The 23,200-nt window shown below is 45.3% G+C and overlaps 1 protein-coding gene across 1 annotated transcript; it reads right to left on the bottom strand.

Moving 5' to 3' along the window:
* Positions 1-8,769: 8,769 nt before the first annotated feature.
* Positions 8,770-22,994, bottom strand: LOC101173357 (T-cell immunoglobulin and mucin domain-containing protein 4-like). The gene is made up of 4 exons (XM_023962383.1): positions 22,862-22,994; positions 22,338-22,682; positions 9,096-9,443; positions 8,770-8,940 (listed from the first exon to the last, which is right to left on the bottom strand). Exons 1-4 carry the CDS (start codon positions 22,896-22,898, stop codon positions 8,867-8,869), a joined length of 804 nt encoding a protein of 267 aa, XP_023818151.1. The 5' UTR covers positions 22,899-22,994; the 3' UTR covers positions 8,770-8,866.
* Between the last annotated feature and the right edge of the window lie 206 nt (positions 22,995-23,200).

Raw genomic sequence — 23,200 nt, 5'->3', positions numbered from 1 at the left:
TTCATCTTCAGACAAACCAAAGGTATGTCTGAATAAACCCCTTTTGTAATTGAGGCCAAACTTTATTAATTTCAATCATGTTTGAAAATCTTTGGTGTTGGACCGGACGGAAAAGGAAAGAGGGGAAGAAGAGAGAGGGACGTTAGAGAGAGGGGGGGGGGTAGGAGGGTGATAATAGGAGGGGAAGGGGGGTAAGACCATGAAGCAGCATAGAGCAGACAGGTTTACTGGTTGTTTATCGTTACGGTACGGTTCAAATGTAGTACAGAAAGGGCGGGGCCTGTTCACACACACTCAAATATTATCAACACACCTGCTAGCCGCAAAAATGTCCACATGTCAACATGCACACAAAACAGATAGTGTTCACGAACGCATACCTATGCCTTTAAACCAACTAGTGTGAAATCTTTCATTCATTCAATCATGCAAACTATTAGTGCAAAGGTGAGCTAACACCTGTGCTCAAGTGAGTGTTTATGTTCTTCTAAAATGGATGGTGGAATGTGAAAAGAAGGAGGAGGAGCGCCCAGCCACCCCCACACCCAGACCCCCGCCGCAGCGGCAGCCGGAATTCCCCCAACGCCACACGGGAACAGGCAGGGAACAACCGCCCCCCGGGCGACCAAGACCGCCACCCAGGCCAGGGCCAGCAGGACCGCCGCGAGGCCCCCAGAGCCAGAGAGCAGGGAGGCGCAGAGGGAAAGAGAGCGCCGCCCCAGCCCAGCCAGGAAAGCAGCCCCCCGCCGCGCCGGAAGAGCCCAACGCAGGGCCCCACCGGAGAGGGACGCCCACAGCCCCAGACGAGCACCCCACCACCACCCAGGAGTTCCGGGCATCCCCCCGCCCCGACCCCAGGTACAAGCCAGGACCCCCAAGGGAGACCCACTCCGCACTCCAGGCAGCCACCCACCCGGCCCACGGTTGGTCCAGGTAGGAGCAAGGCAGGGGCCCGCCGCCCCCGCCCAGGAGGGGGGAACCCCGGGGGAAAAAGGGCGGCCCACAAGGGGTGTTATAAATATGGCCCGACCAGGCTCGGCCATGTTGGAAGTTTGGCGGGGCCCAGCGCCCAGGGGCAAGGACCAGGACCCACCCCCCAGGGACACGAACACCCCCGGCTCAGGTGTAATATGAACCCCCCCACCGCGCGGAGAGAGCACCGCCGGGCCCAGGGAGCCGGCACCCAAGGGACACGGCCCCCATCGCCAAGGGGCCCGCACCTCCCACCAGGGAAGGGGTAGGGGACAGATGGACCCAGGTCCCACCTTCCTTGTAAAATGTGTGTGCGTGTATGGGTGTATGAGAGGGTGTTTGTGTGCATGTGTGTGTGTTTATGTTTGAATGTATATATTGAAGGGGGAGGGGTGTGTGTACTAAAGGGGGTGCAGTTAAAATTGGCGAGTAGGGCACTAAGGGACATCTCCTGATTACTCACAGTGATGTCCCCTCACCCTCCACACCAAGGGGCCCTAAATGTCTAAGGTGCGGTTAAAATTGGTGGGTAGGGTGCCAGGACGACATCTGCTGCTTGCTTGCAGTGATGTCCAAGCACCCCCCCTACCAAGGACCCTACATGTCTAAGGTGCAAATAAAACCGAAAGAGGGGGGGCCCACTCCATACGTCAACCATAGGAGGGGGGCCACTCCCAAGTAGCCCCCCCCCAAGGCGCATCGTAGGCTAGACCCCCCACCCCCTCACCCTAATATGAGGTTATATAAGGAAGGGGGTAAGTTGGGGACAGCTAGTAGACTGTCCCCCGGTGGTCAAACAGCCGTCCCCCAGCCCACCCCCAGCAAAGGGGCCAGGGCCACCCAGCCCAGGGGCCCCACCCCCGGAGGCGCCGACACCCCAGGCCCGGCACCACCCACCCCACACAGAGAGAGAGGAGCCAGAAAGCGTCGCCCCCCCCGGAGCAAGCCCAGGCCCCCACCCCCAGACGCCGGCCCTAGAAGAGCTCTGGTCAGGCCTCGACGGGACCGAGGAGGCCAACCGGCCGAGGCAACCACTGATTGCCTTAGCGGAGACCCCGACCCGTTAGCCCCCCCGACCCGTACTAATAATGGGCCCCCCCTCCCCCCCAGAACGCCCCCCCACAGGACAGGGCCGACAAGCCCCCCACCCCACCCCACCCCAGACCCCGCAGCCGAAGCGGGTGACACCCAGAGCGACCGGGGGCCCCGAGAGGGTTGTCCCGTCCCATCCCAGAGCCAGGGAAGGGCCGATCCCAGCCCCAGGTGCAGATGGGCAGCCCATCCGGCGCCGCTGGGCCCCCCCACCCGAGCAGGGCCCCCCGCCAACCCCCCCCAGCACAGGCAAAGGGACCACCCCCCCAAGCCAAGCCAGACCACCACCCCACCCCCCCACCACGCACCCCCACACCCAAGCCCAGAGGACCACGCAGCGCCCCAGCCCGCCCCACCCAGGCACCGGACCCAACCCCCCGACCAACGGAGCCCCCCACCGCCCCCGCCAGGCACCGGAAGCCCCGACCCCCACCCCAAACCACGGCAGAAGGGCAAGGAGCAGCGACGACCAAGCCCTCCACCCCCTAAGTCATGGAGTCAACCACAGGAGACCAGAGAGACTGAATTCTTTCAAAGTTACTTGAGCTTTGGGCTGACATTTTTTCCAAGCTGATATGATCAAACAGCAGATTTCTGTGTTGACTTATGTTTATATTTTTCTTGTTTTTCCAATTTATTAAAATAGTTTTTTTGGCAATACAAAGAGTTATGAAAATGATAGATGCTAATCCTTCTTCTATGTCGATGGCACTCATGTCACCAAGCACACAAAGTGACGGTGAGGCAGTGATTGAAACCTTAAGCCAGACATCATAAATCGGCACATACCTGCTGCCAGAGAGCCTGGACAGGAGTGCAGAACCACAGTGCGTGCATGTAGCTGTCGGGTAGATTATTATCACAGTGCTCGCAAATGTCTGAGTTACTGAGACCCATCTTGAACATCCTCTGTCCAGTGTAGTAAATTCTGTGAAGAGTTTTGAGATGGATTAGCTGCAGATTTGGACTTTTTGTCAGTTTAAAGGTGTTTAGACAGAGTTCTGACCAGAAGCTTTCATCTGTGCTGATGCTCAAATCTGTATCCCATTTTTTTGTTGGAAGGGCAATATTGTTATCTAAATTACATAAAAGTTTGTATATTTTGGAGAGAGTTCTATTCATTGAAAAATTAATCAGAGTGGTAACTACATCTGGTAGCTTTAAATCGTCGTCTTTAATTTTATACTTTTTAGTAATACTTGATTTAAGTTGCTGATATTCCAAGAAGTTATTTATTCCATGTTTGTCTTGAAGTTCCTGGGGAGTTATGAATCTTCTATCAATAATTACGTGCTCTAGTTGTTTTATGCCCCCTGCTTGCCAAGCTGGGAAGTGAATCATTTTTTTGTTAATAAGGATGTCCGGGTTGTTCCAGATGGGTGTCATTTTGCACGGTTGAATTGATGATTTTGATATTTTGAGAAATTCCCACCAGGCTGTTAAGGTGGCATTTATATTAATGCTTTTGAAACAATCCTGTTTTTTAACTGTTTGGCTAATAAATGGTAGCTGTGACAGGTTGATCTTTCCACATAACGCCTGTTCCAAGTCTAACCATGAGTTGGTTTCTGGATTATTTTTTAACCATTTTAAGATATATTGTAATCTATTTGCAAGAAAGTATTTGTGGAAATTAGGTAGTTCTAATCCTCCACAGCTTTTTGCAGATTTTAAAGTTTTTAGACTAATTCTTGCAGGTTTGTTGTTCCATAGAAAGCTTGATATGGATGAGTCTAATGTTTTGAACCATTTTAATGGCGGTTGTGTGGGAATCATTGAGAAGAGATAATTAACTTTGGGTACGATTTTCATTTTAACCGTGGCTACCTTGCCCATAAGGGACAGAGGCAGGTTGGTCCAGCGTGTTAGATCGTCCTGTATGCTTTTCAGTAATGGGGTGTGGTTTAGCTGCACCAGTTCTGATAGTTTGGGGGAAAAGTAGATACCCAGATATTTGATATTTCCTGTTTTAACTGGAATTGTGAGTCTTTGTTCCATATTCCTGTTGAGTGGTAATAAAACAGACTTATTCCAATTAATGGAATAGTCTGATATGGAGGAGAATTCATTTATGATCATTGCTGTTTCATTTACAGAATGTAAATTCCTTAAAAACAGTAATATGTCATCCGCATAAAGACTAATTTTATGATGGCTGTGTTTGGTTTTTATTCCTATAATGCTCTCATTCTGTCTTATTGCTGCAGCTAAAGGCTCAATGAATATAGCAAAAAGAGAAGGAGAGAGTGGGCAGCCCTGTCTGGTTCTTCTTCCAAGAAAAAACCTGTTTGAAGTCTGTTTATTAGTTCTAACTGATGCATTGGGGTTGTGATATAATATTTTGATCCAATTGATGAATGCTTCTCCAAAACCAAACTTATGGTGGGCAGCAATAAGGAACTTCCAATTAACTCTGTCAAAGGCTTTTTCAGCATCCAGCGATAGTACCGTCATTTCCTGGTTTTCAATGGTGGCAAAGTCTATTATATTAACTAGTCTACGGACATTATCATCCAAGTGTCTGCCTTTGATGAATCCAGTCTGGTCGAAGTGAATTATGTGAGGAGTGATTTTTTCTATTCTCTGTGCTAGTGCTTTGCAGATAATTTTTACATCTGCATTGTGGCTAGAAATAATCTAGCCACAGGGGTTGCAAGCCAGTAACTTCTGTGCCGGTCCCAAGCCCGGATAAATAGAGAGGGTTGCGTCAGGAAGGGCATCCGGCGTAAAAAATTGCCAAAATAACCATGCGAATCATCCACAACACTTTAGACATACCGGATCGGTCGAGGCCCGGGTTAACAACGACCGCCACCGATGCTGTTAACCTACAGGGTGTCGGTGGAAATTTGACTACTGTTGGTGGAAGAAAGAGGGGAGGCAGAAGGGTCCGTGGCCAGAGAGAGAAGGGAAAAGGCAGGAACATAGGTTTGAGAATAGGGACTCTTAACGTTGGCACAATGACAGGGAAAGGCAGAGAGCTGGCAGACATGATGGAGAGAAGGAAGGTAGATGTACTGTGTGTGCAGGAGACAAGGTGGAAGGGCAGCAAGGCACGTAGTATTGGAGGAGGATACAAACTGTTCTATCATGGTGTTGATAGGAAGAGAAACGGGGTAGGAGTGATTCTGAAGGGGGAGTTTGTAAACAGTGTTCTAGAGGTGAAAAGAGTCTCAGACAGGATGATGAGCCTAAAGTTAGAAATTGAAGGGGTGATGGTGAATGTAGTCAGTGGGTATGCGCCACAGGTTGGCTGTGAGTTAGAAGTGAAGGAGAGATTCTGGAGTGAGTTGGATGAGGTCATAGAGAGTTTTCCCAGAGGAGAGAGAGTTGTTATTGGAGCAGACTTTAATGGGCATGTTGGTGAGGGCAACAGAGGTGATGAGGAGGTGATGGGCAGGTTTGGTGTGAAGGAAAGGAATCTGGAGGGACAGATGGTGGTGGACTTTGCGAAGAGGATGGAAATGGCTGTAGTCAACACTTACTTCCAGAAGAGAGAGGAACATAGAGTGACATACAGAAGTGGAGGTAGGAGTACTCAGGTGGACTACATCCTATGTAGACGAGGTCATTTGAGAGAGGTTAATGACTGCAAAGTGGTGGTAGGAGAGAGTGTAGCCAGACAGCACCGCATGGTGGTGTGTAAGATGACTCTGGAGGTCAGGAAGAAGAAGAGAGGGAAAACAGAAAAGAAGACCAAGTGGTGGAAGCTACAGAATGAAGAAACTTGTGAGGAATTTAGGCAGAAGTTGAGGCAGGTCCTGGGTGGTCAGGATGAGCTTCCAGAGGACTGGGAAACTACAGCAGAGATTATCAGGGAAACAGGTAGGAAGGTGCTAGGTGTGTCATCTGGAAAGAGGAAAGACGGTAAAGAGACTTGGTGGTGGAATGAGGAAGTACAGGAATGCGTCCAGAGGAAGAGGTTGGCTAAAAGGAAGTGGGATGTAGAAAGGACTGAGGAAGGTAGACATGAGTACAAGGAAGCACAGCGTAAAGTGAAGAGAGAGGTGGCAAAGGCCAAACAGAAAGCTTACGATGAGCTATATGACAGGTTAGACACAAAGGAAGGAGAGAAGGACTTGTACAGGCTAGCCAGACAGAGAGACAGAGATGGGAAGGACGTGCAACAGATAAGGGTGATTAAGGACAGAGATGGAAAGGTGCTAACAACCCAAGAGAGTGTACAGAAAAGATGGAAGGAGTATTTTGAGGAGCTGATGAACGAGGAAAATGACAGGGAAAGAAGGGAGGAAGATGTGGTTGTTGTGGAGCAGGAAGTAGCAGAGATTGGAAAGGATGAGGTTAGGAAGGCTCTGAAAAGGATGAAGAGCGGAAAGGCCGTTGGTCCTGATGACGTACCTGTGGAGGTATGGAAGTGCCTAGGAGAGACAGCAGTGGAATTTCTAACAAGGTTGTTCAATAGGATTTTAGAGAGTGAGAAGATGCCTGAGGAATGGAGGAGAAGCGTTCTGGTCCCAATCTTTAAGAACAAGGGTGACACGCAGAACTGCAGCAACTATAGAGGAATAAAGTTGATGAGCCACACAATGAAGCTGTGGGAAAGAGTAGTGGAAGCCAGGCTTAGGAAGAAGGTGGAGATTTGTGAGCAGCAGTATGGTTTCATGCCCCGTAAGAGCACCACTGATGCCATTTTTGCTTTGAGAATGTTGATGGAAAAGTACAGAGAAGGTCAGAAGGAGCTGCATTGTGTGTTCGTAGATTTAGAGAAGGCGTATGACAGGGTGCCGAGGGAGGAGCTGTGGTACTGTATGAGGTCGTCTGGAGTGGCAGAAAAGTATGTCAGAGTAGTTCAGGACATGTATGAGAGAAGTATGACGGTGGTGAGATGTGCTGTAGGTCAGACAGAGGAGTTCAAGGTGGAGGTGGGACTACACCAAGGATCAGCTTTGAGTCCTTTTTTGTTTGCTATGCTGATGGACAGGCTGACAGACGAGGTAAGACAGGAATCTCCCTGGACAATGATGTTTGCGGATGACATTGTAATTTGCAGGGAGAGTAGAGAGCAGGTGGAGGAACAGCTAGAGAGGTGGAGGTTTGCTCTGGAAAGAAGAGGTATGAAGGTCAGTCGTAGTAAGACAGAATACATGTGTCTGAACGAGAGGGATCAAGGTAGAAGCGTTAGGTTACAGGGGACTGAGGTGAAGAAGGTGCAGGAGTTTAAGTACTTGGGGTCAACAGTTCAGTGTGATGGGGATTGTGGAAAAGAGGTGAAGAGGCGAGTGCAGGCAGGTTGGAGCGGTTGGAGGAAAGTGTCAGGAGTGTTGTGTGACAGAAGAGTGCCAGCAAGACTCAAAGGAAAGGTGTACAAGACAGTGGTGAGACCAGCTCTGCTCTATGGGTTAGAGACGGTAGCAGTGAGACAGAGACAAGAGGCTGAGATGGAGGTAGCGGAGATGAAGATGTTGAGGTTCTCCTTAGGAGTGACCAGGTTAGACAGGATAAGGAACGAGTACATCAGAGGGACGGCTCATGTTGCCTGTGTCAGCGACAAAGTCAGAGAAGCCAGACTGAGATGGTTTGGACATGTTCAGAGGAGGGATAGTGGATATATTGGTAGAAGGATGTTGGAGATGGAGCTGCCTGGCAGGAGGGCAAGAGGACGGCCAAAGAGGAGATACATGGATGTCTTAACAGAGGACATGAAGTTGGCTAATGTTAGGGTAGAAGATGTCCATGATAGAGTGAGGTGGAAAAGGATGATTCGCTGTGGCGACCCCTGATGGGAAAAGCCGAAAGAGAAAGAAGAAGATTGATTAGAGAAATAGGGCGATAGCTTGAAGGACTAGTGGGATCTTTGTATGGTTTTAGAAGAAGAATTATGTTGGCTGAGTTCATGTTAGGTGGCATTGATTGGCTCTCATTAATAGATGTGACAGTTTTATAAAATGTTGGTGCTACTGCTCTGGTTTACGTCATGCATAGATGGTGTTTCGCTGAGCGAAAGCTTTGGAGCGCATACGGGGCCAACAAGCTGCTCTGCGGAGGCCCTGTGAAAAGCGCCGCTCCGCTCTCGCCCCGCTGGCTCTCCGCTCTCTTTCACCCCACACGAGGGAGATGCTTCATTGGTTGTGTTAGTTGAGGTGTGGGTTAGTTTTCTTGGCAAATTGTGTTTTTGTGTTGTGTTTGTCTTCAGTTGTTTGTTCATTTCTTAAGCCTGCTCCTCACCCCCTGCCAGAGTTCAGATCCTCTTTCAGCAAATGTTTTTTAAATTCTGCACCCTCTTTTCTTTTAGTCTTTAGATCAATACTCTGAAAACTAAAGCAGATACAAAGGTTGATGTTGGTGCTCTGACTAGACGTGTCATCCCGGAACCATGCAGCAGATCAGGATTTGTGTCAAAACGGGCCGGTTTCATTTGTGATCTCAGGTCGCATCTAACCCACAGAAACATAAATTTGAAAAATGCAGCTAATGTCTACGTGTTTTTAGAGGAAGGGACTAAACTGGTCACAGTCAGCCCAGAGTTAAAGTCTTTCACTGATGAAACTTGAGCAGAATTGATGAAAAACCTAGCACTAAAATCTTACCACCTTTCACCCCAAAGGTGTTTGTTTTGTAGGTTTGTTTTAGGGTTCTCCTGTAGTCCACCGTGTTCGAGGACTGGGACCTTTGCTCTGATGCAGATTGATCTGAAGGTTTTCATCAGACCTGTACATGTTTACTCAGAGATAACAGGACACCATCAGTTTGTAATAAGGCTTTTATTTCAGATCAGAAACAGAACCTTCTCTGCAGATCTTCGTCATTCCTGCTGGTTTTACAGCTGTGGTCGTCTTCCTCTTTACTCTAAACTTTCTGCGGAGGTTCTGCAGTCTGTGCGGCTGCTCTGTTCTTGCCCATAGATCGAAGGTGAAGCTGAAACAGAAGAAGTGACTTTGGGGGAAGCTGATTTCAGAAAACACAAATATCTGGCCTCATGTGGTTCCTGCAGCACTTTTCTGATTGTTCTACAATCTGTCAGAGTTCTGCTTTTGTTCTCTCACACAGTTTCTCAGACCTTCATGTCTCACCTTTAACCACTGAGAGATCCATATAATACAGCTCGTCATTGAACATTCCAGGGATCTCCACTCTGCATGCGTACAGTCCAGAATCTTCCTCCGTGACGTTCCGGATGGTCAGAGAAACATCTCCTTTGTTCAAATGTCCAAGCATCTGATACCTGCAGGAAGCTCTTCTTTCTTCCTTCACTCTGGATCCATCAGTGGCAAGGAGCTCATTTCTGCAGCCTAAGATGTATTGTGCGTCTCTGCCCCAGCACACTGGTATCTCTCCATTGGTGCTTATGTTGTATCCACAGCGCAAAGTGACGTCCTGCCCAACGTGAGCCACAATTCCGTCATCGTCGCAGTCAGAGGCTAAACACAGAGAAACTTCTGGTCAACTTTAAAACATTTTTTTGTGCAAAAACAGACATTTGTGCTGCCCAAATCACAATCAGTTCAAATGCAGCACTACCGAAGTGGATTTTCTTTTCCTAAACTCATGACAGAGATGTTCTTGGACCTGAAAGCTTCATGGATATGAGGTTCCATTTGTGCCAAAAATATCAAAATGTGTTTTTGCGTCTACTGTTATGTCTTTGGTCCATTGTCTATGTCTACTGAACGAGTTCATTTTACATTGGTTCATGTCTATGTATTACTAAGCAATATCTTCTGCATGCCCATGATTCTTTGATTATTACTTTGTATTAACTTTGTGATGTATATGCTTGCTTTATCCTTAAACTTTATCTTTGTCATTGTCCTTATCCCGTGTCGTTAACTACGGCGTCAGGAAGATCCTTAGCAACCGTTGCTAGTGTCGTTTGCTACGTCGTCTCACCATGTCGTCAGGAAGATCCTTAGCAACCGTTGCTAGTGTCGTTTGCTACGTCGTTTCACGTGTCGTCAGGAAGATCCTTAGCAACCGTTGCTAGTGTCGTTTGCAACGTTCTCTCACCATGTCGTGTCCTTAGATCTTGCTGTGTTTCAAATTTTGCAAAGGTCGTCAGAGAAGTCTTTTGTATGGTCGATAAATTGTTTCCCGTATTATCACGGAACAAAACACTTTAAAAAAAAAAAAACCTTTATTGACAATCCTGCAAATGCGCACTGCCAGAAGGGGGGGGGGGGGGGGGTGCAGCGTACAAAGGTTTCACGTTCCCGTTTAAAGTTATTTAGAGTATGGCTTTAATTTAATCTTATGATGAAACTATTATTTCAAATTATTTTGAAAAATGACTGATCTTTATAAAATATGTTGTTACAAATCTGATGGATAAACAAGGATCAGACGGGCTCAAAAACCAGTCAGTTTTCGACTGTTATATTCATAATTAGTGACTCGACCCACTAAAATTTGAGAAGGTAACTCATCAAAGATATTTTAAAGGCCTCCTTGCAAGGCCCCCGTAAATCGTTCAGCGGCAAAAAAATAAATATTGCCATGGACTAATGACTTGAGGGTTTATTTCTGAACAAATACATTAAATCAACACCAATGTGTTTGTAATTTTATTATTAATAAATCAGCCACGTTTTTCATGATCAGAACACAGCACATTCATAAATAGTCTTCGTAAAATGTTCATATTTATTATGTGTCATTCTCCCCGTTCAATAGAAGTAGTTCGCCTCCAGATCAGGTGGTGGCGGTAATGCGCCACTTTGTTTTCGTGTCAAGCGTTGTATGCATGCCCCCCCCCCCCCCCCCCCCCCCACCCCCCCCCCACCCTTTCTGGCAATACGCGTTTGAGGGAATATCAAAATAAAGTTCATCTTAAAAACGTGTTGTCATGGTTAACCCTGACGTCTGCTTTGATAAACATTTCTTTTTCGTTCCGTGGTAGTACAGGAAAAAATTTACCGGCCGTACAAAGGACTTTTCTGACGACTTTGGCAAAATTTGAAAAACGAGAACATCTAACGACAAAACACGGGGAAACGTCGTAGCTAACGACAGTAGCAAACACCCTAGCTAACGACAGTAGCTAACGACAATAGCTAACGACAATAGCTATCGACAGTAGCTATCGACAGTAGCAACGGTTGCTAAGTCCTGACGACAAAGTGAGACGACCAAAGACATAGACAGTGGACACAAAAACAGATTTTTGGCACAAATGGAACCTCATACATGGATACACTTGTTAGCAATATAATCAAATTTCTGGAGTGGTCCATTTATATCCACAGTATTTTTAAAACTGATTTGTGCAGAGAAATAACTTAATGCATTTAGTACTTTGAGATTGGACTGCTTTAATTCTACATTGTTAGACCTTTTAACACAATTTTTGGACATGTCTTTATTTACAGTTTATATTTTGTACAATTTTACCTATTGTACATACTGAGATATTTTTATATTATATTTTGTTATTTTCATCTTTGCACTGAAATAGTGATGCTTCAATTTCATTGCACAATGGACAATGACAATAAAAGCCTACATATCTATCTATCTATCTATCTATCTATCTATCTATCTATCTATCTATCTATCTATCTATCTATCTATCTATCTATCTATCTATCTATCTATCTATCTATCTATCTATCTATCTATCTATCTATCTATCTATCTATCTATCTATCTATCTATCTATCTATCTATCTATCTATCTATCTATCTATCTATCTATCTATCTATCTATCTATCTATCCATCTATCTATCTTTTAGAGACAGTTTAGATCCCTTTGGTGTCCTAGCAGGGATCAAAGCTGGGCATCTCATTTTCATCAATGATATGTTCATTTTTTCAAACTGTTTCAATATGATTTGCTGATGAGGCATTTTTTATTTTATTATACAGACGATTATAACAAACTTAGCAATATGATAAATAGAGGTAATTACAGTTTTTCTCAGTCGCTTTAGTACAATTCTCAGATCAGAATGAAATTCCCCAAACTATTTGTTCAATCTTCACATCATGATGTCACTTGTGCACATCATATAAGCAGTTTCTCACTTCTTTGAACAAGTTGCAATTGCTTTAGTACATCCATGCAAATGATAATGTACAATTCTCTGCTATTTGCCACATTATGAATTGTTTATGTCATGTTGATCAAAATGTATTATATAGTTCACTGTGCAATAGTCTTACTCCTCAAAACACCTAGTCATTAGTTCATAGTATAAGTCATTAACTGCAAAATGGTTGACCAAGTTGTCATAATGTGACAAACATATTTCGCTACATTGCAAGAGAGGATATTCGCTGTGATGTGGATGAGAATTTGTGGCCTAACATACAGGAATGACAAGAGGTGTAGGAAGACCACACCAATTCCTACTGCACTGCCTGTACTGTTGTACAGAATATTGTCCTATCTTTTTTTCCCTTTGTGTTACTGTTTGCAGTGGGTTTTTTCTATGTTGGTATGACATGGTCTGTCAACAAATTACAATACGAACAATAAAAGTGTAAATGTGAATTTTGCCAAGTCTCTTGCAATCAAACAAAAAAGGTGAAACTTACATTTTACAATAATTGTCATCAAAACTTTTGCCATATGAACAATTGAACAATATGAACAATAAAAGTGTAAATGTGAATCTTGTCAAGTCTCTTGCAATCAAACAAAAAAGGTGTAACTTACATTTTACAATAATTGTCATCAAAACTTTCGCCATAGTTTACATCAGAACCTCCCTCTAAAGTACACAGTTATATTGACAACATGACTAAGTAATTTGACTGTCTTGTTCGTAGACAATGACACAAGGACTTGACATTCTGATGGCACTGACATGTTCAGTGACAGAAAGACTTAGTTTTGAGAGATGAACTAAAGATTTTGAGCAAGTTACAGGCTTTTGCAAGAAATCCATAGTGTTTTGCTGTTTGTACAAATTGTTTTGAGAAATGGACACACGTATTTGCAAACTTCAATTCTGATCTGAGAATTGTACTAAAGCGACTGAAAAAAACTGTAAATAAACACTCCAAGTGCCCAAGACTGCCCGACCATCTAAACTCTCCAAGTCAGGATTCCCTGTTTCTCATCCTGTTACTCATCTGCAATCCTCAGCCGTCATCCATGCCATTGGATCTGCATCCTGCAAAAATAAATCATCAAACTTACGTCAGTTACTCAGTGTTACGGGTTCCAGCATCTGGGTCTGTCTCGGTTCTTTGACATCATGACAGAACGAACTGACCAAACTCCTGACCCAGCTGACCCGGAAGGACTCCGTCTTACCATCTCGCAACAAGGTGTCCTCCTTAATAGTCAAGCTGACGCACTAACACAGATGTCTTCAGCGCAACAGGAGCTTTTCCACCGCCTCGACAGTATAACACAACCTCTTTTTGAATTAACCGGACAGGTTACCAATTCCACAGCTGCAGCATCTCATCCTCCTTCAGGTAACATTTCAGCTCCCGCCCCAGCCACGTCACCGGAAAACTTCCGCCTTCAGTCAGAACCATTCTATGGAGATGTTGAAGCCTGTGGAGGGTTCCCACTACTATGCCAGGTAATTTTCCAGCAAGCACCCAGGTGTTATCAAACCGATCACAGTAAAATCAATCTCATAAAATACGCTGGACGGCCATCCCATCTCTCACATACAGTTTGACCGGTTCATAGAAGAATTTCTCCTGGTCTTCGACCAGCCACGCAAGCAGGAAGAAGCTACCTGGCGATTAATTAGCCTCAAGCAACGCAATTGTCCGGGCAGTGAACATTAAATTGATTTCCGTATCCTGGCAGTAGAAGCGGGTTGGCCCAAACCCCCACTCAAAGGAATTTTTTTGATCAATCTCTCAATGATAACATTAAAGATAATTTTTGTTCCCAGCCAGAAACCAGTCACTTTGAAGACCTAGTTACTGCAGCTCTACGATCGGATGTCTGGCTATGTGAACGCCAAGCTGAAAGAAACCACCAGAACCGTAAGTAAACTTCCACTACCACGTACCGCACTACTTCATCTAACCTCTCTTCTCCGTCAGACCTCGAATCCACTAAGAACATCTCAGAGGAGCCCATGCAGGTTGGTCAGCAGAAGAAAGTCAAAAGCGAAAAGACGAATGTGTTTTTACTGGGGAAATCAAGGCCACCTAGTGAACCAATGCAAGCTTCGTTTAAACTCCAGAACCCCCCGTTAGTGAATAAACTATGGGGGGATAAAATTGCTCATCGCGATGAAAATAATTATTTCTTTGCTCCTGTCAAAGTGACGATTCAAAGGTTCATGAGTTCAAGGCTCTTATTGATTCTGGCGCTGAACAAAGTTTTATTGATCAACACCTAGTATTCCAACTATGTATTCCCACCAAACCTCTCAGTTCCCCTATCAAAGCTGCTGGGTTAGGTGGACAGCACTTGTCTAGGATCACTCACCGCACTAAATCCATCCTTTTTCTCACCTCCAGCAACCACAGAGAGTACCTGCAGTTTTTTGTCACCCGATCCCCCCATACCCCTATAGTTCTTGGATTTTTTTGGCAAAAACGTCACAACCCTCAGATTAACCAGTCCACTCATCGTATCACTAACTGGAGTGCATTTTGTTTGGCTAACTGCCTCCACTCTGCTATCCCCTCCACGACCACTACCGTCCCCAACATAACAGATACCGCGGACCTGTCCAAAGTACCCTCGTGTTACCATGACCTTAAGACGGGCTTTTGCAAAGCCAAGGCTAGTGCCTTGCCTCCTCACAGGCCCTATGACTGCGCAGTTAATCTACTCAATGATGTCACTTTGCCTAAGGGCAAATTGTTTAGTCTTTCGGGCCTCGAAAAAAACAGCTATCGAAAACTGCATGCATGAAGTCCTCTCCTTAGTCACATCCGTCGCTCCTCCTCTCCTGTCGGTGAAGGTTTCTTCTTCGTCGAGAAAAAAGATAATTTCTTACAACCCTGCATTGATCACCGTGAACTAAACCAAATCACCATGAAAAGATAAATATTCACAACCCCTCATCTGTCCAGGAAGCTCGCATTTTTTCAAAACTAGATCTGCAAAACGCTTATCATCTGGTCCCTATCCGGGAGGGGGACGAGTCGAAAACCACCTTCAACACCCCATAAGGCCATCATGAACATCTTTCAATGCCCTTCGGTCTCAATAACGACCTGACAGTTTTTCAAAGACTGGTCAATGACGTTCTACGCGATTTCCTCAATTGTTTTGTTTTTGTTTACATCAACGACATTCTTATTTATTTTAGTGATTTCTCCCAACACCACCATGACGTCCGTTTTGTTCTGGAAAGACTCCTAGAAAACCAGCTATTTGTCAAGTCCGAAAAATGTGAATTTTACGTTTCCACAGTTCAACAGTTTCTGGGTTTCACTCATTTTTATTGCCAATTCATTCGCAATTACAGCACCATTGCCGCTCCTCTCACTCAACTCACCTCTATCACCACACTTTACGTTTGGAACTCCGGCGCCGACACTGCCTTCAATAGACTCAAAGAACTGTTTTCGGCCCCTATACTCATCCAACCTGACATTCAGAGACAGTTTATTGTGGAAGTGGATGCTTCCGATTCAGGTGTTGGTGCCGTTCTCTCTCAAAGGGAAGAATCTTCAGGAAAACTCAAACCATGTGCCTACTTCTCCCGCAAACTCTCACCCGCTGAATTTATGCTGAAATTATGATGTTGGCAACAGGAAACTCTTGGCTATCAAACTCGCCTTGGAGGAATGGCGTCATTGGCTGGAGGGGGCTGAACATCCATTCATTGTCTGGACCGACCATAATAACCTGGCATACCTACGTTCGGCCAAACGCCTCAACTCTTGCCAGGCTTGCTGGTGCTTGTTTTTTGACTGTTTCGACTTCGTCATCACCTACTTTCCCGGCAGTTGCAATATTAAACCTGATGCTCTCTCCAGGAAATTTAACCAATCTGAATCCGTCAACCAATCCACCATCATTCCTGCAACCTGCATTGCGGGGAACCTCACATGAGACATTGAAACTAGGGTCTTACATGCCCAAGGTGAGGAACCCAACCACGCTCCATGTCCCCAAGGGACCTTATAAGTACCCTCTTCCCTCAGGTCCGACATCCTTACTTGGGGACACGCCTCGCGTATCTCCTGCTATGGCGGGGTACACAGGACTCTCAATCTCCTCAAGAAACTGGGGGTTGGGGCGGGGGGATGCCCGGAACTCCTGGGTGGTGGTGGGGTGCTCGCCTGGGCTGTGGGCGTCCTTCTCCGGTGGGGCCCTGCGTTGGGTTCTCCCGGCGCGGCGGGGGGGCTGCTCTCCTGGTTGGGCTGGGGCGGCGCTCTCTTTCCCTCCGTGCCTCCCTGCTCTCTGGCTCTGGGGGCCTTGCGGCGGCCCTGCTGGCCCTGGCCTGGGTGGCGGGCTTGGTCGCCCGGGCGGCGGTTGTTCCCTGTCGGTTCCCGTGTGGCGTTGGGGGGATTCCGGCTGCCGCTGCTGGTGCGGTGGGGGTCTTGGGGTGGGGATGGCTGGGCACTCTCCTTCCTTCTTTTCACGTTCCACCATCCATTTTAGAAGAACATAAACACTCACCTGGGCACAGGTGTTAGCTCACCTTTGCACTAACAGTTTGCATGACTGAATGACTGAAATATTTCACATTAGTTGGATTTAAGGCATAAGTATGCGTGTGAACACTATCTGTTTTGTGTACATGTCGACAGGTGGACATTTTTCCAACTAACAGGTGTGTTTATAACATTTGAGTGTGTGTGTGGACAGGCTCCGCCCTTTTTGTACTACATTTGAACCTTACCGTAATGATTAACAACCAGTAAACTTGTTGCTTTATGCTGCTTCATGGTCTTATCCCCCTTCCCCTCCTATTATCACCCCCTACCCCCCCTCTCTCTAACGTCCCTCTCTCTTCTTCCCCTCTTTCCTTTTCCGTCCGGTCCAACACCAAAGATTTTCAGACATGTTTTAAATTAATAAAGTTTGGCCTCAATTACAAAAGGGGTTTATTCAGGCATACCTTTGGTTTGTCTGAAGATTAATAACCCCTCTTGTTAAAGTAAAATATGTCCAACCCAAGAGGCCCTCAGCTCTCATCTGACTGCCCAGTTGTTGGACAGGACAAGTTAAAAAAAAAAAAAAAAAAAAAAAAAGAAATGTTTATTCTTGGGAAGGACATGACTATATTGTGGCCTGTACCATCTGTGCTCGCCCCAAGACGTCAAACTCACCCCTTGCTGGTTACCTGCTTCCGCTACCCACTCCCAGTCGCCCTTGGTCCCACGTTGCAGTGGACTTCGTTACTGGTTTGCCTCCCTCTCATGGACACACAGTTATAGTCGACTGTTTCTCAAAGTCTGCTCGTTTCGTCACCCATCCTCAACTCCCTACAGCTACAGAGACCGCTGACATCCTGGTCGATCAGGTTTTCTGCCATCATGGGATACCCTCCAACATTGTTTTGGACCGTGGTCCCCAATTCAACTTGCAGGTCTGGAAGGATATCTGTTCTGCTCTAGGTGCCACTGCCAGCCTGACGTCTGAATACCAACCCGCAGTACAATGGCCAGGTGGAGAGAGCCAATCAAGACCTGGAAGCAGCACTCCATTGACTGGCAGCTCAGACTGGCGTCCTGGACCGCCAGGTGGCAGTCGTTGAGGGGGGGTACTGTCATGGTGCCTCTGGCAGCTCTCCTCCCCCTCCCCTCTTTGCTCTGCTCCTGAGTACTCCCAGCTGTATCCACTCATCTCATCGACCTCCAGCAGTCTTAAGGAGATCCAGCCCAAGCATTCATCCCCAGTTCGTTGCTCCTCCATGGTGCTTAGTCTGGTCGCTCATGTTCTCGCTCTCGAAGCTTAAGCCTTACGCCAGGATTCCTGTTCCTGCAGAAACCCTCCAGCCACAGGATTCCCCGTTTCTCATCCTGTTACTCATCTGCAATCCTCAGCCGTCATCCACGCCATTGGATCTGCTTCATCAAAAATAAATCTTCTAACTTACCTTACTCTCTCCAGTTTTCCTTCCGGTTCCAGCATCTGGGTCTGTCTCGGTTCTTTGAAATCATGACAGTTTCAATGATAAATCAATCCACACATATCCTAGAAAACTCTGTAAATGTTTACTCTACTTCTCTTGAATATGACCATACTTCACGTATTGTATAAAATGTGGGGTAGCAACTATGAGAGTTCACTGAATCCTCTCTTTTCATTTCAAAAACAAGCCTTTAGAATACAAACACTTTATTAATCCAGACTTAAAAAGCCTGTGTCATTTTTTAAGACATTTTCTGTAGCACGGCAGGAGCGTGGGCGGTACTTTTGGTGTGGAAGCTAATGCCGCTATTTCCCATCAGCCCTTTGTTTACACTGTCTCTATCTAGCTTTTGGCTCATAAGCCTAAGATACCATGAGCAAAGCTAAAAAAACTGTAAGCAATATCAGATATCAGAGCTAACCAGCTGCAGACTTTTAAACCAGTTGGCAGCTCAGGTGAGGAAAGTAAGGACGTTGGTGGGTCTTTTTGTCTGAAAGTGAATGCATCAAACTTATGTGGGAGAAGGCAGACTTTGGCCAGCCCATCGCAGATGCTGTGTCACAAACCTGACCTCTTTAAAGGTCACTGGGTTTTTAAACAAAGGATAGTGCACTTAGGGAGATTTCTGCAATAGTGTAATAATATCCACTAATGATTTGCCAATACCACCTTCATATTTATTACTTGATAAATAACCTGCGCTTGGACTTAAAAAGAAAGAAATGCACCACAGCCGTCCCATTTTAGCAATGTGATAGCTTTTTTGTGGCTAATTTGACAACTAGTGAGGTTTTATTGGGCTAATTTGGTGTTAAGCTAATTCTTTAGAAACATGCCAGCTCTTTTGGATCATTTGTTATCTACTGAGGTTTTTTTTAGGCTAATTTGGAGTCTAGCAACACACTAAATGATTTGGTAAATCTGGCATGCATTGAAGATTTTTTAGCAGTTTTTCATACAAAGTTTTAAAACTTTGAGCAAACTTCTGCAGTCTATCATAATTCTTTAAGGACCTCAAGACTTTAAGCAAATTTAGCTTTTTACAACTTGTTGTGTCTTGCTCATGGCTAAAGGCTGGTGTCATCGAGAAAGTTGACGCATCACCCTGGGTTTCATTGTTGTCACTGGACGAAAAAATGGTGGAATTAGGCTATGTGCAGATTTGAGGGAACCAAACAAAGCCGTCATCACCTGACTGCTATCCATTGCCACATATGGCTGAAATTTTTGCTAACCTGCAGGGTGCAAAAATGTTTTCCACAATTGACCTGGCTAATGCATATCAGCTGCCTCTTCACGAAGAGAGCAGAGACCTCACAGCATTCATTGCTCATGATGGTCTCTTCAGATTTTGCAGGGTTCCACACGGACACGCTTCTGCCCCCTCAGATTTCCAGAAAATGATGAGAGAAAATTACTTGGATGATCTCATTGTTTTTGGCAAAACCATTTCCGAACATGATCAGGACCTTGATGCTGTCCTTCAGAGGCTCAAGGAAGCTGGACTAGTGCTCAATGACCAAAAATGCAGTTTCAGAAAACCATCATTGTGCTTTTTGGGTCATGTCGTTAGTATAGATGGCATTCTTCCTGATCAGGACCACATTGAGGCTGTACTGAAAGCCCCTACTTCATCTGATGCTGCTTCGAGGAAGTTAAACACCTCCTGGTTACCAGTGCTGCTTTGGCACCTTTTGATCCTACACACTGTGGTGTCCACTGATGCCAGTGACTGTGGACTGGGTGCTGTCCTAGCTCAAGTGCACCCTGATGGCACTGAGAAAACGTTGGCTTCTGCCTCACGTACATTGACTGGCACAGAACAGAAATATAATACTGTCGAGAAAGAAGCACTTGCATGCGTCTGGGAAACTTAGAAATGGCAAACATATTTATGGGGACAAGGTTTTACTCTCCGCACAGATCACCAAGCATTGACAACCCTGCTGACCACAAAAGGGATGGGTCGAGCTGGAATGCGTATTGCCCGCTGGTCTGCTCGCTTACTCTGTTTTGATTACAACATCATTTACCAACCAGGCTCTCAGAATCTGACAGTAGATTGTCTTTCCCGCCTTCCCTTGCCTGTTGCTGATAGATTAATTCCGAGTCCAGAACCAGATAGACTAGCTCACATTTCAGCTGCTTTGTCTTCACTTCCCGGTTTCTGACTTCGAATTGGCATGTTTTTCTTGCCCTGAATTGTCTGGGTTACGTTCTCAAATGGAAAAGGGTTGACCTGCTTCTATTAAGTCAGTCAGTGAGGCACTTGCTCCTTATTACAACAAACATCAAAAGATTAACTTTCAGCATTAGATACATTCATCCTCAGAGGTTCGAGGATGTTGCGCCACTTTCTGTGAGACCTATGCTAATTACTCTTGCCCATGAGAATCATCAAGGAATTGTGCGCACTAAACAGCGCTTGAGGGACCTTTATTGGTGGCCAAAGATGGACTCCTAAGTCCAGGCTGCTATAGCCTCATGTGTCAGTCTAATTACAAAACAGCCCATACACATCCCCTGCAGCCTGTTCCACTTCCTGATGGACAATGGAAGAAGCTGGGAGTTGACATTGTCGGACCTTTTGAGACAGCTGACCCAACCTGCAGATTTGCCATCGCGCTGACTGATTACTATTCTAAGTGGCCTGAACTTGCTTTTTCACCTACTTCTACTGCTAATGATGTCATTTGGTTCTTGTCTAGTGTTTTTAGTCGTCATGATAACCCCGAAAACATAGTCACCGATAATGGTGCACAGTTTACCTCTCATGTTTTCGCGTCTTTTATTCTTCTGCGAGGCATTACACACGGCAGAACATCTGTCTACTACCCAGCTGCCAATGGGGCGGTTGAGAGATTTCACAGTGGTCTCAGGTCCTGTATTCAGACTGCAATTCAGCAATCCCTACCTTGGACACAGACTGTGATGGACTGGCTCCAGGTGTACCGTGCAACTCCACATGCGACCACCTCCATCTGTCCTTATGAACTATTACACGGTAGGATGATGCGTACCAAACTTGACATTCTTCCAATACCCCTGCGGTTTCTCCTTTGGATAACGTGGCACGTTGCTCAGTTCATAAACAGCACAGCACTATGCACATTACACCTACTCGAGACGTGATGCACGTACACCATCTTTTCTGCCAGGAGAGAAAGTGTGAATAAGAAAGCCACATCATGTTGCTAAAGCACACCCCAGCTTTACTGATCCTGCAACTGTGGAGAGGGCCAAAGGTGCAAACTCATTCTTACTCAGTGATGGGAAGACATGGAACGCAACACATCTTGCTCGTTTTCCTGAGTGGACTGAACAAGCTGATACTCAATCATTGCATACGGATGACACTTCTCCAGCCACATGGAAACCAGTTCGTGTTAAAAACAAACCTAGATGGCACAAGGATCATGATATGTAATCGATTTTGTTTGTAGCTGTGAGTTCGTAAAATTTTCAGATTTTCAAGTTATAGCCATTCATAGAACAACACATAAACGACATGTTACAGCTTTTGTTTACTGGTTTATACTTATTGTTTAGACTGAGTGACTTGGTTACTAAAGGTGTTAGGTACAGTACCTCACTGTGGAAGAGTTAATTACAATGTGTGAATATTACTTTATATAAGTATCTTCCTATACAGAGAGAGGAAATAGTGTGTCGTGTTCATGTTCATGTTACGTTCATGTTTACTCCATGCCACTAGGAGGCGCTGGAAGGGAGATGCAGAAATGAGAAATGAGGAAGTGAGAGAAAGGAATGAAAATGGAGAACTGTTGTTGAACGTAAATAAAGCTTCTGTTAACCTACAATGTTCGTCTTCTTACGCCCGAATACTAAACAAATGTTGCCTTTTTAGCAAACCCCTTTAGCAGTTAAATTCAATTGCTTCACCATCTTCAGTGACCACATTCTGCAAAAAGAATTCAAATTAGTTAGCTAATGCAACTTTTCTAGTTTCTTTTTTTTCTAATCAATGTATAAATTAATTTATTAAATACATGTTATATGTATCTATATTTTTTATATCATCCTGTTTTTAGTAGTTAAATTTCTTGAAAAACCAAATCAATCAATCATTTGTGCACAGTCTTGTCTAGATCAGAACAACTGGTGAAGCTGCTTATCATTCTTCTAATGGAAAAACATCAGGTTCATCTATAGCTTTACACATTTCTGCTTCTGTCCAAACAAATGAAACTAAGGAGAAACTAATGAAACCACAGTGATGCTTAGCAGGAGTGTGGCTTTTTTTAAGAAACTCCTGATCATTCTTTGATCATTTTCTCACCTGGTTTAACGGTCAATTGGATATTATGTTTCTCATCGTTGAACAGTCCACTAATCTTCACTCTGCATCCGTACATTCCAGCATCTTCCTCTGTCACGTTCACGATGGTCAGAGAAACGTCTCCTTCATCCAGTCGTCCCAGCAGCTGATACCTGCTGGAAGTTTGGGTTTCTGCTTTCACTTTATGTCCGTCTGTGGCCAGGAGCTTGTCGCTGCAGCCGCTGATAGGAACACGACCTCGACCCCAGCACACCTTTGTAGGTCCGTTGGTTTTTATGTCATATTTACAGGGCAGAGTGATGCTCTGACCTATTCGCCCGGTAAGTTTCCTATCACATTCAGAGACTGAAGACAGAAACATTTTTTAAAAGTTCAGCACAGCAAACCATAAATTCTCTGAAAAAACAAATGTGCTCCTGCTGTCTGTTTGTTTTGGACTCAAGTCCAGCTGACGCAGGAGAAAAGTCTGAAGGTCGGTTTGTTTCACAGTGGAAAAAACTGGAGTACATCAGAATACAGAGTACCTGTGAGGAGCGCCAGCAGCAGCAGCAGGATCTTCATGACTGACAGTTATCGCACAAACACACACACTGACACACTGCAGCACAGAGACACACTGAGTCACTCACAGAGGAGGACCACACTGTAAAAGAGGCGGAAACCAAGAACAAATCACAGAGCACCAGCAGACCCCAGAGGCAGCCACACTTCATCAGAAATAAAAAAGTTATGTTTCTCTTTGAACCCAAAAACTGGAATACAGTAAACCCTTGTTTTTCGCGGGGGTTACGTTCCAAAAAGAACCCGTGATAGTCAAAATCTGTGAAGTAGAAACCTTTTTTTTTTAACAATTATTATACAAT

This window comes from Oryzias latipes, chromosome 14 (genome assembly GCF_002234675.1).
Source record: "Oryzias latipes chromosome 14, ASM223467v1".
Taxonomy (NCBI): Eukaryota; Metazoa; Chordata; class Actinopteri; order Beloniformes; family Adrianichthyidae; genus Oryzias; species Oryzias latipes.
Note: the sequence above shows the minus strand (reverse complement) of the source record. Positions and strands in the feature narration are given on the sequence as shown.